Below are 16730 nucleotides of genomic sequence, written 5' to 3'. Positions count from 1 at the left end.
TTTGCGGTGAGGGTTATCATGACATCGAACATGTTGTTTGGACATGTGTCGAGTATTGTGATGCCAGGTCCCAACTCATAGGTTCCCTTCGGGCCCGAGGTATACCACTATCAATGCTCAAATTTAGTGCTCTCCCTATCTCTTTCTCGTCTACAGCTCTACCGCACTCTTCTTTACGTTGCTGGAAGTATGGCCTGTGTAAACGATGCTTCGGAGCATGCACCTGCCTTGAACTGACTGAGTTGCTGGAAGCTACCCAAAAACGTCACATTAACGTCAGAACACACCAACGAAGCATCCCAATCCAGAATAATCTCTTCATTGCTACAAGCTGAAAAACATGAAGATTCATCGAACGCAAAATGTGTCTAAAAGATGTATGCCACAAACCAATGATGTATTCAAATTTCAATTCAATACCGTGTAGGTCCCACCCTCCCTATGTCCCCTTACTAACTGGGGAGTATGCCGCCCCGTAATACGGCATCCCTTTCTCTCTCCCTAACAACAAGACAATCGGCCACGTTAAGCTAAAGCAAATGAGCCTAATAAAAATTTTATTTGGAAAAAAAAAATATAATGGTATAAATGACGTAACCGACAAAACGTGTTGTTTTTTTACTGCGCAAGTTTCTTGTAGATGGCTGAACCGATTTCAACAAGCCTATTATTTGGCCATTGATCGAGTTCGAAGACCAAATAGCTGTGACTTTTGGTTCCGGAGATATGATGGTATAAGTGACGTAGCTGACAAAACGCGTTGTTTTTTTACCGCTCTAATGTATATAAGGGTGCCAATCTTTTGAGATCACCTCTAATTTCGTAAAGCGCTATTGTTCAAAAGTTTAAGCACCTCGAAAAAAGTCCTCACGCAAAATTTTAGCTAAATCAGACATGGGTAAGGGGTGCTGCCCAGCGGTTAAAGTTTGAAAATTTTCTATCTTTAAAAAGCACCATAAGGGGGGATTACATGAAATTTCCGAAATCGAAAATTTTTTTTGATGCCAAAAATTTTAAAATTGCTTAAAACGTCGAGATTTAGTGTTATCTAAAAAATTTTTTTTTAAATATATCGACTTTCTGGGAAAGTCGATCCCAGAAAGTCGATTTAAAAAATAAAAAAATAAATTATCGAGATGACACTCGACGTTTCATGCAATTCTAAAACTTTTGGTATCAATTTTTTTTCGATTTCGAAAATTTCATGAGTCAACCCTCCCCTCCCCCCCCTTCTCACCCCTATGGTGATTTTTCAAGATATATGAAAATTCCACTAAGTGGACTGTTAAGAAGGTTTTTTTTTAGATTAGCATCACTCTTCTCATGCAAATAGGCAACACAAATGTCAAGCACTAGGTTAGAAAAATTATGCCGACTGTGTAACATAAAAACTGAAGAATGCTTTTGTGAACTACTCTAACCAATCTGAATCAATTGGTGTCAATATTAGAGTCGAAGTTATTTAATAAAAGTATGAAATATATTTTCATGAGACTGTTATGAAAGAAGAGAAAGGCATTATCACATCACTAGCTGGATTAGGAAGGGTTTTTTTCCAGTTTCCGTTTTGTAAAACGGTTGTGTATGATTTGAAAGCAACAAAAATAGTTATCAAATCAACTAGTAATCTAGTTGAACTTTTGTATCGAGTTCGGCTATTAGTTTTTGCTAAAGTATTATGTTTTTAAGGTATGAAACAAGAAATGTCTTCAATATTTTCTCCTTAACACATAGTGGTGGGGATACAAAAAAATTGAGCACAATCCCTTAGATAGAAATAACAAAACACCCTGCATAAATACATACATACATACAGACATAAATACATACACGAAGAGCCCATAGATCACCTGGTTGTTTCAACTAAAACGTTGTTGATTCAACCAAACTACCTGTTGATTTAGTCATAATTATTCAGGTAAACGAAATTGCTGCATTCAAATGCTGTCACTTGGCTGAGAACGAAGATAGCAAAACCAAAATCTTCTACGTTTCACCAGAAACGTTTCATATTGAAAATATGGCCGTTTCATGTAAGTGAAAGTACTGAACAGATATTCCTGAAGTATAAATGTTCTAATTTCATCTGCGAGTAATGTAATATTGGACAGTTCATATCAATGTAATAAAAAACGAAAAACGCTTAAAAATTGCTGCTAAAGTAAAGTGACAATATTTTTATTTTTTTAAAAGTGCATCTGTAGCATCAGGCTTATTAGCAACATTCTTGAAAACGGAATCAAAAACCTCTTCCAGTGAACTATTCTGCAAGTGGAAGAAAAATTTCCTAGTGCCCTGTGAACCTTTTGCTGGTGAATTCCTTCTTGGGAATTATAATCAATTGTTGCATTTCTATACCATCTGTAAGTTTAGTGATAAAGCTATAAGCAGCTACTTAGGTAAAATTTCGTTTTTCAAACGGTGAACGATTAGCTGCCCCCCCGAAGAGACTAACAGTAAAACATATTTATTGCAATAGGCACCCTTTTGCGCGGGTAAGTTCGGAAATTCGCGTAACTACGGAAAAAACAAAGGAATAATTTTTTTTGATGCCAAATAGTTTGGAAATTTATGAAACGTTCAGATCTACTGCAATCTTGAAAAAAAAAATTTTTTTCTGAAAAAAATCGACTTTGGAACTCAAAAAAATTTTGAGATTTCCGAAATCGAAATTTTTTTTTGATGTCAAATGTCTTAGAAATGCATAAAACGTTGACATCTATTGTAACCTCGAACATGGTTTTGTTTTGAAAAAATCAACTTCGGGACTTTAAAGCCGCGAATTTGGGAATTTGAGACCGCGTAAATTCGGAAATCCGCGTAGAACAAAAATGCATAATGGAAGAATTTTTTTGTTTATGCCAAATGTCTTAGAAATGCGAGTCGATATTTGGTGTGATCTAATTTTTTTTTGTGGAATATCGAAAATTTTCTAAGTGTCATAGAGTTAAGTGATACAAATATCAGAGTTAAATGAATGTTTTTTTTAGCAATCCGCATGAGTTTTTGCATGAATATTCTTCAGTGTTTCAGTTTTCATGACATTATTCTAATGTCCATCGTTTTGAGTGGCAATTTGAGATTTTCATCACTCATTACTCTGGAATGTCGAAACTGCAAATTGGATCGAATTTGAATTTAAAAGTGTAACAATCGATTAAACATTCCATGAGATGTCGAAGTAAGTTCTACTTCTAGAGTTTAGGGTAATTTAAAGTACTTCCAGAGCCGGTATTCAGGAACCAGCATAACCCAAACCGATTCGTATGGCCATATGATGAATAAATTGTAATATCTTCGAGTCCAACTTGAAAGCTTTTCGGGATTGTCATCTTCTATATCGCTTTGAACTTTATAAATTCATCATTCTACAATTCCAGAATCGGAAGTCAGAATTGGATATAATTGGATTTATTTTAATTTGAACTTTTGTTTCTAAAATTCGATTCGGCTTTTTTTGAGAAAACGATTGAGCTTTGAGAAACGCTGTCGATACTGGAACCGGAATTCAAAATTCGGTGTAGCCGAAGTCAGACAAATTCACCTGAGTAGCTGTGTAGTTTACATTTGTTTCAAAATGTTTGGAAATCAATGAAGTTGTCTTTGAGGAATCGGAGTGCGAATTAAATTTTTGGGTGCCTTTCGAAACGAAAACTGAGTACAACCAAAAATGAAATAAGTTTATTTGGTTATCGACTATCCAAATCTGCTAAACCGATAAACCTGATTAATTTATGTGAGATAGACATATTTATACTAATCACCCTGTATCTCCGAAACCGGAAGTTGGATCTGACTGAAAAACAAGATGTTTTATAGAATCTTAAAACTTTTCATTTGAATCTTAGCTGATTCTTAGATTTCATTTGAATCTTAGATCGGTTCAGCCATCTACGAGAAAAATGAGTTACACAGTTTTAATTTCGTTTCACATATTATCCTGTAGTTCCGGAACCAGAGGTCGGAACCAAACATAATTCAGGAACCTTGTTTGGGAGTATACGACTTTTCATATGAATCTGAGTTTGTAGGTTGAGTCATCTCCGAAAAAAATAAAGTGAAATTATTTGTCACACACGCATTTGCTGATCTCGACGAACTGATTCGAATGGTATATGGCTGTTATGTTCTTCCAGCATTTATTGCTGTAAGTAGTTTAAATCAATATAATTATGGAATTGCTTTCAACTCGAAAATTCTGCCATCATCTGGTTTACATATGGCATAGTCGAACGATTATGTTGCCAAAAATGAACCGTGCTAAAATCGGTCCGAGGCAAAATATCATGCTGTACACAGTCTTTAGGGTACTTAGAAACAAATGTATGTAACAGTATAAAAATCGTGTTTTACGTTGCTCCCAAGCATTTCTTTGCCAGACAGTGCTCAAAACTTCTACTGCTGGAATAGGGGAAAAACACACACAAAAATGTCGATATCTCCGTTGAAAATGGACGAATTTTAACAATCTATGGCTTGTTGGATAGGTATTACCGTGCGAAATCTAAGTCTGGAAACATATTCTGTTTTCAAGGTCAAATGGGACAGATATTGTCAAAATAAGAAAAAAAAATTACATAAAACTTCGTATAACTCAAAAAGTCTCAAAACCATTCAATAGCGTTCTGGGTGACGGGGAGACCTTTCATTTGCGACTAGTTTGTTCAAAATCGGTCCAGCCATCTCTGAGATCTCGCACTCTTAGTTGACAACACACACCCACACCCACACACACACACACACACACACACACACACACACACACACACACACACACACACACACACACACACACACACACACACACACACACACACACGGATATTGGCTCAGTTCGTCGAGCTGAATCGATTGGTATATGACACTCGGCCCTCCGGGCCTCGGAAAATTTTTCTAAAGTTTGAGCGAATTCTACACCTATTTTTTATATATATAAAAAAAGGTAAAAACACGAGATGTCGACGTTTCATGTATTTTTAAAACCAAACAAGAAAATCAAGTAACTTTGGAAATCCACGTAATAAAAACGCGTAGCTTCGGGAATCCGAGTAAAAAAACCGCGTAAAAAACCGCATAAAAAACCGCGTGAAAAAAACGTCAGTGTAACTAAATAATTGCTTAAAACAACTGAGACATTTTTTGCTTTCATGAATATAGCTAACTTTGCTGGAAGTGCTATCAGTGTTCAGTTTTACGAGTGACACCTCATTGAAACGTTTCATCACTCGTTTGTGGTGTGTGTCTTCGCTGGGGGTCATTGCAAAATTGCTAGCACGATAATTCAAAAATGATAGTTTAGAAAAAACAACAGTCGATTAGTTATACCAAATACTAACCAATCAAATTCGAAAAACAACTAATACTTTAGTAGTTTCGAGATCGCTGGATTTTGCGTGTACATACAAACAATATATACATACATATACACACATGTATTCCACAAGAAAACATCGTAATATTGAGTTACTATTTATACTCTAATAATTTAAGCTTTCTTAAATATCGCTTATGACGTATCTCGAATGCTACGAGCTGAAAGGGGTTGTAACTATTTTTGGTAAGTTTGATTTCTACTATGCATTTTTGAATGGCTAGTCAAATAGTCATACAAATTTACCCTCTCTCCATAATTATGTTACCAGTATTCATACACAAAAGGAAAGTATAGCCGCCGACTGACTGATCCAAATAATATACTGATGAAGACTATGAAAAGCAGTCGAAATGCGTACACAGTTGGACTTTTTTTGTGATTTTACATCTCATAAGACGCACATAAATGGATCACACAATTCACACAAATTTATATTCATGAATATGTAAAATTGTTTGATTTGAAAATTACATGGATTGAAATCGAATGAAATAAAAAACAAAAAATCAATCGATAGAAACAGTGCGATTTGAATCAATAACCATCAGATCACAAATCACGTCAGTTAATCGACTGAACCATAGAAGCCCTGGTTAACTGGTTAATGAATAATTGACACATATAAATTCAAACAGCGGCACTTGGTAGACGAGTGCAAATTACTTTCGGAGCCGGTAACATTCTGTGCGAGTGGAATAATGCGTCATTTGAAAAGAAGTAGTTATGAATTGTTTGTAGAATTGTGTCACCTGTAAAATTAATTTTTTTTCTGTGTAGTTTTAGGGATATGTACACAGAAAGAAATTATAAACTTTGCAGGTGACATAATTCTACAAACGATACAATTCATAATTACTTAACTTGTTCAATGACTCAATATTAAATTCGAACAGAATTGTTACTGTTGTAACACATAGACTGAAAAGTCCCGGTCCTAACATATAGATGGTGCTAGTTTTGTTACAGTCAGCTTTTTCAGCTAATACTATCCTTTAAAAGACAGCTGTTAAAATTTCTGATATTCTAGTTATTAGTTATTGTGCTAAGAGCGATGCTACTTTTGTTATTTTCAGAACGATGGATCAAAAACAATTTCGTGTTTAAATTTTACACTGCTTCTTGATGGGAAAAAATACCGTTCAAGTGAAGCAATGGCTTGAAAAGTGTTAAGGAGACTTCGCTCCATCAGAAACAACAATAAAACGTTTGTTTACTGACTTCAAACATGGTCGTAAAGACACCGATGATGCAGAACGCGGTGGACGTCCAAATTAGGCGGTAACACCAGACAACTTAAAAAAAATCCGCAAAATCGTTTTGAATTATCGAAAAGTGAAGTTGCGTGAGTTAGCTGACATTGTAAAGATATCAATAGAACGTGTTGGCTTTATATTGCATGAGCATTTGACTATAAGAAAGGTCTGTTCAAAGTGGGTGCCGCGTTTGCTCACTGTTGACCAAAAATGAGAACGTGTTGATGATTCTGAGCAGTGCTTGGCCATGTTTAAACGTTGCAAACCGGATATTTTGCATCGATATGTGACAATGGATTAAACATGGACTCATCACTTCACTCCGGAATCAAAACCATCGTCATCCGAGTGGACAGTAACTGGTGAACTTCGTCCAAGGCGCCCGAAAGTACAGCAATCGGCTGGAAAGGTTATTGCCTCTGAATTTTTATATGTGCGTGATGTAATATTTATCGTCTAGAGAGGCATTACCATTAACAGTGAATATTATATAGCGTTATTGGAGCGTTTGAAGGCTGAAATTGCGAAGAAACGACCGCATATGGCAAAGAAAATTTATTAGTTTCATCAAGACAACGCATCGTGTCACAAGTCATTCAAAACAATTGCAAAACTACATGAATTAAGTTTTGACCCACATCCACCGTATTCGCCAGATTCGGCTCCCAGTGACTACTGGCTGTTCGCAGACCTGAAAAAAATGCTCACCAGTAAGTAAATTCACATGAATGAAGCGGCTATTGCTGAAAGTGAGGCCTATTTTGAGGTAAAAGATAAATCGTTCTACAAAAGTGGTATTGGAATGCTAGAGCGGTGCTGGAATGGTTGTGTTAATCTCGATGGAGATTATGTTGATGAATAAAGTTAATTCTGAACCAACAAAAATCGTGTTCTCTTTGTTAGGCCCGGGACTTTTCAGCCCATGTTTAAAGCGCTTAGAATTATATCCGAAAAATCGATCGCGTATAGTTTTAAATTGGCCTGCTAGTTTCCGGAGAATCAAAATCAACGGCTAATTGATATTCAATGTACTTAAATGAACACAGTGTGCAGCAGGTGGGAAATGGTATGCGTACACAGCACACAGTGCACAAGCGACTATCCAGCGAGTAAATGGATGCGACTTGCAGTTTTGTGATCCACTTGCTAGTCACACTCAGTGCGGTAAAATTACATTTCGAATGATATTAGATGAAAATTAAATTTATGGCCACTAACCGTCAGCATATCGATACAAATTCATGTGACTTTTGCTGCCATTTTCAAGTGAAGCTCCCAGAATTCATCGTCATTTGAAGTTTTGCTTGCTCAGTTTCAAGTGTCAAGTAGTCTTGCTGCTTCATTGTCTTCGCTCTTGGTAGTGAGCAAGTTCGAATGAATAGAATTATAAATGGAGTAAAGTATTAAAAATGAAAACTGATGGAGGAAACTATTAATTTATGTGTGTTCTGTAATTGATATTTCAGCTATCTGGTTTGTCTTTCATCTATTATCTTGAACCAATTCGAATAAACCTCATTTGCCGCTCTTACACGATTGAAAGAGATATTTTGTTACTTCAAGACATCAACTGACGCTGGTTAAACTGAACTTTGATTTGAAGAGAATCGATTGAAGAACCGAATGATGCCCGTTCGGTACGTCAGCAAACGTTATGTGTATCAGAGTATGAAGTTTACTGCAGTAGAGATCGTGCAAATCGTCAGTGTGTTTCACATTCGGTTTCAATTGAATTGAATGATGTTTTACTGCACTGGTCACACTGCCTGCCGAGCTCACAGCCAAGCGTTGACTGAGCAATACATGTGACGGATCATATATTCATTATATTGCACGATATTTCGTACTGTGCAGAACGATCGAGAGGATGAGGCATTTTCTAAATTTAATTAACGACTAACTTAAAACTAGGATAAAGGTCAATTCAAATCGATTTCACAATTATATGCAAAATTTCACAAAGAATCTGAATAGGCAACTCACAATTATAAAAAAATAGCCGCAATAACTGAAATTTGTAACAGTTTCAAATTATTTTACTAAGCTTTTAATCATTTTTTATATTACTTGCAATCAGCAGCGCGATTCGTATAATTGCTGCGTGAGAAATGCACAGTGGGTTCGAATTTATGCATTTGATTTATGCAACGAGTTGAATACAATAAAATGGGTATTATAGGAAATCGTTCATTTTCTATGGTAACTGAAGTACTGAAACGAAGTACTGCTTAATGAGCAATTCCAAAAATGCTTAGCAGATCATCAGACTAGACCTTCTCCGATTTGGATGAAACTTTGCACGTGGCCTCAGTATGACAAACCATAAGTTTCGAACCGTTGGAGAGGTCATTCCAACTCACGACTGATTTTTGAAAAGGGCGTATGTATTTTTGCATTTCACAAAAATTGCCCTTTTCAAATCGTTGTAACTCGGAAACCGTTAATTGTACAAAAATGGCGTTCAGGAAGAAATTGTAGGGAATCGATTTGGCACTCTAAAAGTGTATATGAAAATAATTTTTGATTTTTTTTCTCAATAATTACAAAATAATCCGAAAAAGTTAAATAAAAATTGATTGGTGATTTTTGGATGGATGAAAATTTAGAACAACGTGCGTGCATCAAATTTTGTGTTGCAAATGGATTTAAGTGTTCCTAAACGTTGAAAATGTTAGAAAAGGCCTTTGGTGAATCGTGTCTAGGAAAAACACAGGCATACGAGTGGTATAGACGCTTGGATCATAATGAGATTCCAGGCCGCCCAACAACATCTGTTACTGAAGAAAAAATTGAATCGGCGAAGCAAATCGTGTTGCAAAATCGTTCTGTACCGATTATAGAGATTACTGTGTTGTTGGGCATCTCTTATGGATCAGCCGAACACATTTTAACTGATGTTTTGGGTTCGAAACGCGTCGCTTCTCGGCTGGTGCCAAAAAAGCAGAATTTCATTCAAAAACAGCGCCGTGTTGATTTGGCCAAAGAGATGATTTCCAACGCAGATTGTGACCCCACATTCATAGAATGCATCATAACTGGTGATGAGGTGTGGATCTATGAAAATGACGTCGAAATCGCAAAACAATCGACCGAATGGCGCTTCGAAGGCGAGCCGAAACCATCCATTATAAAAATCGCCACACGAAAATTTTTCAACTTCTTTGTATAGACACCAAACAAAAACTAATCGTACGATATGCGTCAAAATTTGACAGAATGTGTATAAAAGTGTTGTCAATGTTGAGAAAATAAAAGTTTACCGATTGGACAAGCGCGGGAATTTTAAAATGAAAATTCCGGTTCTTTTTTGATCATAAGGTATATTCGTAATTTCAAGTTCTTGTTGAAAGATAATCATTTAAACAGTAGAACTAACGTAACTACGTCAAAACGAATAAACACATGTAGAATCAAAGAGGTGTGCCAGTTGACTACTAACTGTTTACAACCAACGTCAAGAGTCAAAGTCTTGGCATTACATTTCTTTTGTGGAATTTGGCCTTTCTGTTTCAACAGACTTCGCAGCCGATTCATATAGCGTACAGACTCATTGCATGGCTAGTACTACGGATCCTTTTGACTACAACCAACGTACGTACCGGCGAATTGCTTACCTTAATTCTACCTGTTTCACATATAAATCGCATCGTAGAACAGATATCAGTTTATAACAAATCTCTTTCGAAACAGTTACAATACTACAATATGGTTTTCTTAAAGTGTTGTAAACCTTTTCCTGGTTTTGTGTGTTCCGGAATTTTTTTCCAATTAACAGAAACCATAATTGGAAAATTAGAAGCTCAAAAGTGCAAGGTTAAATCGAATACCACCTTAAGCATTTGTGATCGCTGTCGTGAGCGGGCTTATAAGGAAAGTCATACGTCGGAAACAGAAGGGCAGTTAACAACGGAACCACAACCATCCACATCGCAATACGATTTAGAGGAAGTACCTTCAGCAGCTTCAATCAACTCAGCATCTTCTGAAGCTTCAGTCCCGGCGGAGTATTCAAGAGCACACAACATTGAGCCTTCAACAAGGGCATCGCAGGAATCAACGTGTCTCCGATATCAACGACGAAAACCCGGAATGTTGATTATCCTCGAGAAAAATATTTGGATATTTCAAGAGGTATAAAAAACAAACATTCGGGTTCCCGGCAAACGAAGAAGATCCAGAATTACTCAAAACGAAAGCAGCAGAGTTGGATGAAGTGATTACTAAAATGATAGAGCAGTTTGCTAAGCCTGATTGCACTAGGAATGAAAAAGTGTGTTTGTTGTCAGTCTTGCCAAACTCATGGTCAAAGGATAAAATAGCCACCCAATTCAAGGCGAACAAATACATTGCGTCGGAGGCAAGAGAATCAACGGACGAAAAAAAGCCAAGAAATAAATGGGACGCAGCAGGAACGAAACGATGGAAAACGAGGTGCTTCAATATTTCAACAGCGATGACGTCAGCAGAGTAATGCCGGGATCAAGAGATTGCGTCACAGTCAAAATGAATGGTAAGTTTGAACGCAAACAAAAACGATTGCTTAATTCATCATTGAAAGAAATTTATTTGGTTTATAAGGAGGAATATTGGATTTAGTAGATTTGGAAGTTCTGGTTCACATAACATATGTGTTTGCACAATCCATGAGAATGTTTCATTAATGATTCATGCTGTTGAAAAATATTTCAAGTATGACGATAAGAATTATTATTTAAAAAAGCTATTATGTGACTCTTCAAAAAGATCCTGCTACCTCCGTGAATGCAAAAGTTGCGACACAAGATCTGGAGAGAAGCGTTTTAGACAATTTCGAGGAACGTGATTTGACTGAGATAAGATTTGAACAATGGGTTTCTACTGACAGATGTGATCTAGAGAAATTTGTCAAACCAGTAGAAGAATTTGCAGCATATTTTTCGAAAAATTAGAAAAACTTGTGACTCATGATTCTATTAAAAATCAGTAATCTGATTTTCTTAAAAAGGCAAAATCTAAATAGAAGACAGGAGAAATTGTAATTATTTGTGATTTTTCAGAAAATTTTTCATTTGTGCTTCAGGATACTGTTCAAGGCCACTATTGGAGTAATGATCGAGCAACCATTCTTCCGTTTGAAATTTATTATAGAGAATCAGAAGAGCTTAAACATTTAAGTTTCATTGTGATTTTAGATGTGCTTATTTCACACTTAATGTCATTTTTGAAAGACAAAACTCAAATTCAAAAATACATTATTTAAGTCTGGCGGAGCTGCCTCGCAGTACAAAAAAGGGTCTGTAAATTTAAATCAATGTATAACATTGATGCTGAGTGGCATTTTTTTGCAACTTCTCATGGTAAAGGACTATGTGATGCACTCGGAGGTAATTTAAAGCGAATGGCACGACGTGAAAACTTGGCTAAACTGCATGAACATCCAATCACAACTGCAAAACAATTATATGAATGGGCAGAGAAGAGATGTCGAGATGAATTCACGACCATGTCTTTTTGTTACGTGTCACAAGAAGAATATGAACGGGTTGTGACCGAGTGGAGTAGTGTTTATAAGGATACCAAAATGATTCCAGGCACACAGAAATACCATTCTTTCGTTCCGATTTCAGAAACCACAATCGTCACAAGACTGTATTCGAATGACGATTTTCAGAAACTTAAAACCTTAAATATAATTAAGAATTATTCATGTACATGTAATAATTGTAGATATAGCAAGCAAATAAACAATTCATGGAAATATAAAAACGGGTGTTATAATTAAATATCCAAGTATCTCAAGAACAGCTACTTTTAGAAGAAAGGATATCATGAATAAATTTATTGTCTTTAATCTGTAGAATAAAATTCTACTGTTTAAATGATTCTCTTTCAACGAAAACTTGAAATTTCGAATATATCTGTAAATTGTTTTAGCTGTAACTTCTTCATTTTTCAAAAGGCACGGATGGGATAGCCATCAATCTGTAGGTTTTAATAAGAGCTTTAAAATAAAAATTATCAAAAAAAATTAAAACTCAGATTTCTTGAAAACTTTTTCGGATTATTTTGAATTGTTGAAAAAAAATCGAAAAATTTTTTCACTGTTTATTTTTTTAGAGTGCCCAATCGATTCCCTACCACTTCTTCCTGAACGCCATTTTTGTACAATTAACGGTTTCCGAATTACAACGATTTGAAAACGGCAATTTTCGTGAAATGCAAAAATACATACGCCCTTTTTAAAAATCAGTCGTGAGTCGGATTGACCTCTCCATTGGATCAAAGCTCCAAACCGAAACATACGTGTTTTATTGTAAGTGATATAAATGTTCCAATAAATCTCATCAATAACAACATTGTGACGAGATATATGGCTTTGCTAGAATCCTATGACTTTTCGTGTACAAATTGTTTTACAACCAGACCAATTAGCGACAACATACTTGATCATATTCTATGCAAACTTGATGACACTAACCGGATTCGTAACGACACAATATATAATGAGTTGAGTGACCACTCTCTAATCTTAACGACCTTCAAATTATTTGTTGAGAGGGAACCAATGATCCTAACGAAAAAAAAAATGTTAACAATCGTCAATTGAATCAAGAGTTCTTCAATTTCATTAATAGCATTGATATCATAGACGACGTTGAAACTGTTCTACAAAATATAGTGCATGTGTATAACTCCCTACTTGAAAAACATACGAGAATAATTTCAAAAACAGTTAAAATGAAAGGCTCTCATTGTCCATGGATGAATTTGGGTCTATGGACACTGGTAAAAATAAAACGTAATTATCTCCATCGTGTTAAAGCAAACCCACAGGACCAACACCTTGAACAAATGCTATTACATATATCTAAAAAGGTCGATATCATGAAAAGGAATAGCAAGAAAGCATATTATGAAAACCTTCTTACAAAGACATCTCATTCAAAATTCTGGAGAAATCTTAAAAATACATTCGGAATAACAAAAAAAGTGACAAGATAAATTTGATTCACAATGGTAACAAAATTAATGTAAACTCTGAAGTTTGTGAGATATTCAGCAATTTTTTCTCTAATGTCGGCAAAGAATTAGCTGATAATATTCCTATAAACCCAACTGTTTGTCCCACTGATAATGTTCGTCGTGTTAGTAACTCTATTTTTTTACGACCGTCATCTAGCGAAGTCATTCTACTGATACAAAATTTGGACAATAGAAAGAGCAGTGGCCCGGACAACATCTCTGCAAGTGTGCTGAAAAGTAACTCTGTTATATTCGCTAGAATTCTCTCTCAATGTTTCAATGTAATTGTTCAGACTGGCTCAAAGTGTCTAAAGTTATTCCTGTTTACAAGTCTGGTGATCGTAATGATTGTTATAATTATCGTCCTATATCGACTCTGGTTCTAGCACACATACCGCTATCATAGAGTTAGTAGACAATATAATGAGCGAGATTGACCAAAAAAACATGATTGGTGCCTTGTTTTTAGATCTCAAAAAAGCCTTTGACACTTTGGATCACAGTATTCTCTTGGAGAAACTTCAGTGCTATGGCATCAGGGGCATTGTGAACTCTATTATCAGTAGCTACTTGACAAACAGAAAACAATTCGTGTCCATCGAGGGCGACTGTAGCAATCTTTCTGCCATAAACATTGGATTGCCACAGGGTAGCAATATAGGACCACTATTATTTCTTTTGTATATTAATGATATAGGTAACCTGCAACTCACAGGGACTCCGCGGTTATTTGCCGACGACACAGATCTATTCTATCCTAACAATGACATCAATGCTATTATAAACTCAATGGAGAGCGATTTAAGTATTTTAGATCAATATTTTAGTGCAAATTTATTATCCTTAAATCTTATAAAAACTAAATATATGATTTTCCGGTCCATAAGGAAAATAATACCAATCCATCGTCATCATCATATTATTGAAAAAGAGGATTGTTTTAAATATTTGGGTGTATATTTTGAACCCACGTTAACCTGGATTCACCATATTAAATCTATTGAAAAACATGTGGCATCGTACTGGAGGGTCAAGTCATATGTTCCTAAGCGTGCACTTTTAAACTTTTATTTTGCTTACATCCATTCACAGCTCATTTATTTGGTATTGGTGTGGGGTCGCGCCACTAGCTCTCATCTAAAAAAAATTCAAACTCTACAAAACAGGTGTCTCAAAATCATCTTCAATAAACCCCTACTGTTTTCAAGCTTATTGTTATACTCCGATAATACCCATAACATCTTACCTCTAGCATAATTATGTGATGTTCAAACATTACTGTTCGTTCATGATATCCTACACAACACCTCAACTCACCATAATATACAGTTTCCAACTTTAACTCACTCTCGAACTACACGTCGTAGTAACAACCTGCTTCGCGTTCGAGCAGTCACAAACATTGATCAAAGAAGGATTCTTTTTGTTGGTCCAATAAAATATAACGCACTTCCACTTGACATTCAAAGAACATCCAGCCGTGCCTTATTCGGGGCTAGACTGAAGTATCATTTTAAGCATAGACTGAGCGAGATATTTAATTAATGTAGTTCTTTAATTTATTCCTTGTTTTACAAACTGTCAACAGTAATTCATTCTTGTATAGTTTTTTTTAGTTAGAATGTATCATTGTGGATCCCTTAAACGGAAATCAATTCCACTGGGATTCCGCAATATTTATTAATAAAGTTTAATTGCACATCATCAAAATACAAACATCTCAGCGTATTGTAACGTAAGACTTTCTTTTAGTAGTATTTTGCCAGATTATTTTTTTTTGAGCTGAGATTAGTTTGCGTCCACTACCAGGGTGCTTCACAAATTGAAGCTCTTTGGTGTGGGGGAGTGTGGTAGACAAAAAAAAACGTATGGTTTGCCATACTGAAGCCATGTGCAAAGTTTCATCCAAATCGGAGAAGGTCGATTCTGATTTTGTCACTTTTTCGTCTACTCATTCCTGGAATTGCTCTAATGTGTTGAAGTTTAATTTTTCGAAACGATTGCTAGTTAAATTATATAAATCCATCAATAAATGACTGAGTTATAAGCGTTCAACATTATGACAGCAAAAAGTTACGCGGCTAGTTTTGAATTTTTTAGTAGACGCACAGTCCCGTACAATGAAGAGTAAGACATTTTTAATGGCGAAAGACCACGGCCATTACGCCATCATCAATGAATTCTTAAAGAGATTAGCTTACTTCGACGTAAACTTGTTTGCGTAAAAAAATATTACTATCCTAATATTCCATTTCAATTTACCATTGTTTTATCTCATGAAATCTCTTGTTTTTCATTTTCCATCGATCAAACCTCCAAACGCCCCGGGATCAATCTCGACCCATGGGAAAGAAAAAGCTTACGCTGACTGGATGCCTAATCCACTATCCCGCACGGAGCGACCCGATACTGATACTTACGGTACATATCTAGCACGAACTTGCTGTACCGAGCCGGCATCAGCTTAGTGTTGGTGGCTTGACAGGTGAACACCGAGTGCAGATGGTGCCGCTGGACCGACGTCCACAGCAGCCGGTTCTCGATGACGTTGCCGGTGTTCTGCTCAATCTGGTTGTCCACCAGATTATCGTTGATAAACCAGAGCACATCGGGCTGTGGCCTTCCTGCAAGGAAATAGAAAACCCAGAAAACCGAGCGGTGAATGGTCGGCGAAGTCGGCTCAAAATTTGTGTTCTTTGATGTGGGATGAACGAAAAAAAAAAGAACAATAATCCGTGGGATTCGGAACGAACCGGGGGTAGTCCTAAATTCAAGTTTGTTCTGTTGCAATGATTTTGTTAGTAAAGTTTGGTGTTTCAACATTAGTTACAACTGACACGTACATAATAAAATAAGTACAGAAATCTTTCAGGTTGAGGACACACTGCTTTATTCTGTTGGTCCTGTTGAGGATGATGATGATGATGATGACAGAGTTGGAAGCTGGACTAAAAGGTCGAGTGTTTCATTTAGATGGTTTGAAAATTAAAAATAAATAAAAGATTGTTTTTCCATCAGCATTCGAGGTTGATGAAAAGTATATGTATATAAAAATAACACAAACATGGGTATGTTGATAACAGTCTGTGTGTTTATCTTTG

At 36.0% G+C, this 16730-nt stretch overlaps 1 protein-coding gene across 3 annotated transcripts in view; it reads right to left on the bottom strand.

Annotated features, from left to right (window-relative positions):
- The window catches only part of LOC131428130 (neural cell adhesion molecule 1-like), a 179175-nt gene that overhangs the window by 19987 nt on the left and 142458 nt on the right, over positions 1–16730 (bottom strand). For all 3 annotated transcript variants that reach the window (XM_058591815.1, XM_058591814.1, XM_058591813.1), the window contains one exon: positions 16050–16253. In XM_058591815.1, the coding sequence (XP_058447798.1) occupies positions 16050–16253 (204 nt within the window). The remainder of the gene's footprint in view (positions 1–16049; positions 16254–16730) is intronic.

This window comes from Malaya genurostris, chromosome 2, assembly GCF_030247185.1.
Source record: "Malaya genurostris strain Urasoe2022 chromosome 2, Malgen_1.1, whole genome shotgun sequence".
Lineage (NCBI taxonomy): Eukaryota > Metazoa > Arthropoda > Insecta > Diptera > Culicidae > Malaya > Malaya genurostris.
This window is presented reverse-complemented; position numbering and strand designations above follow the sequence as displayed.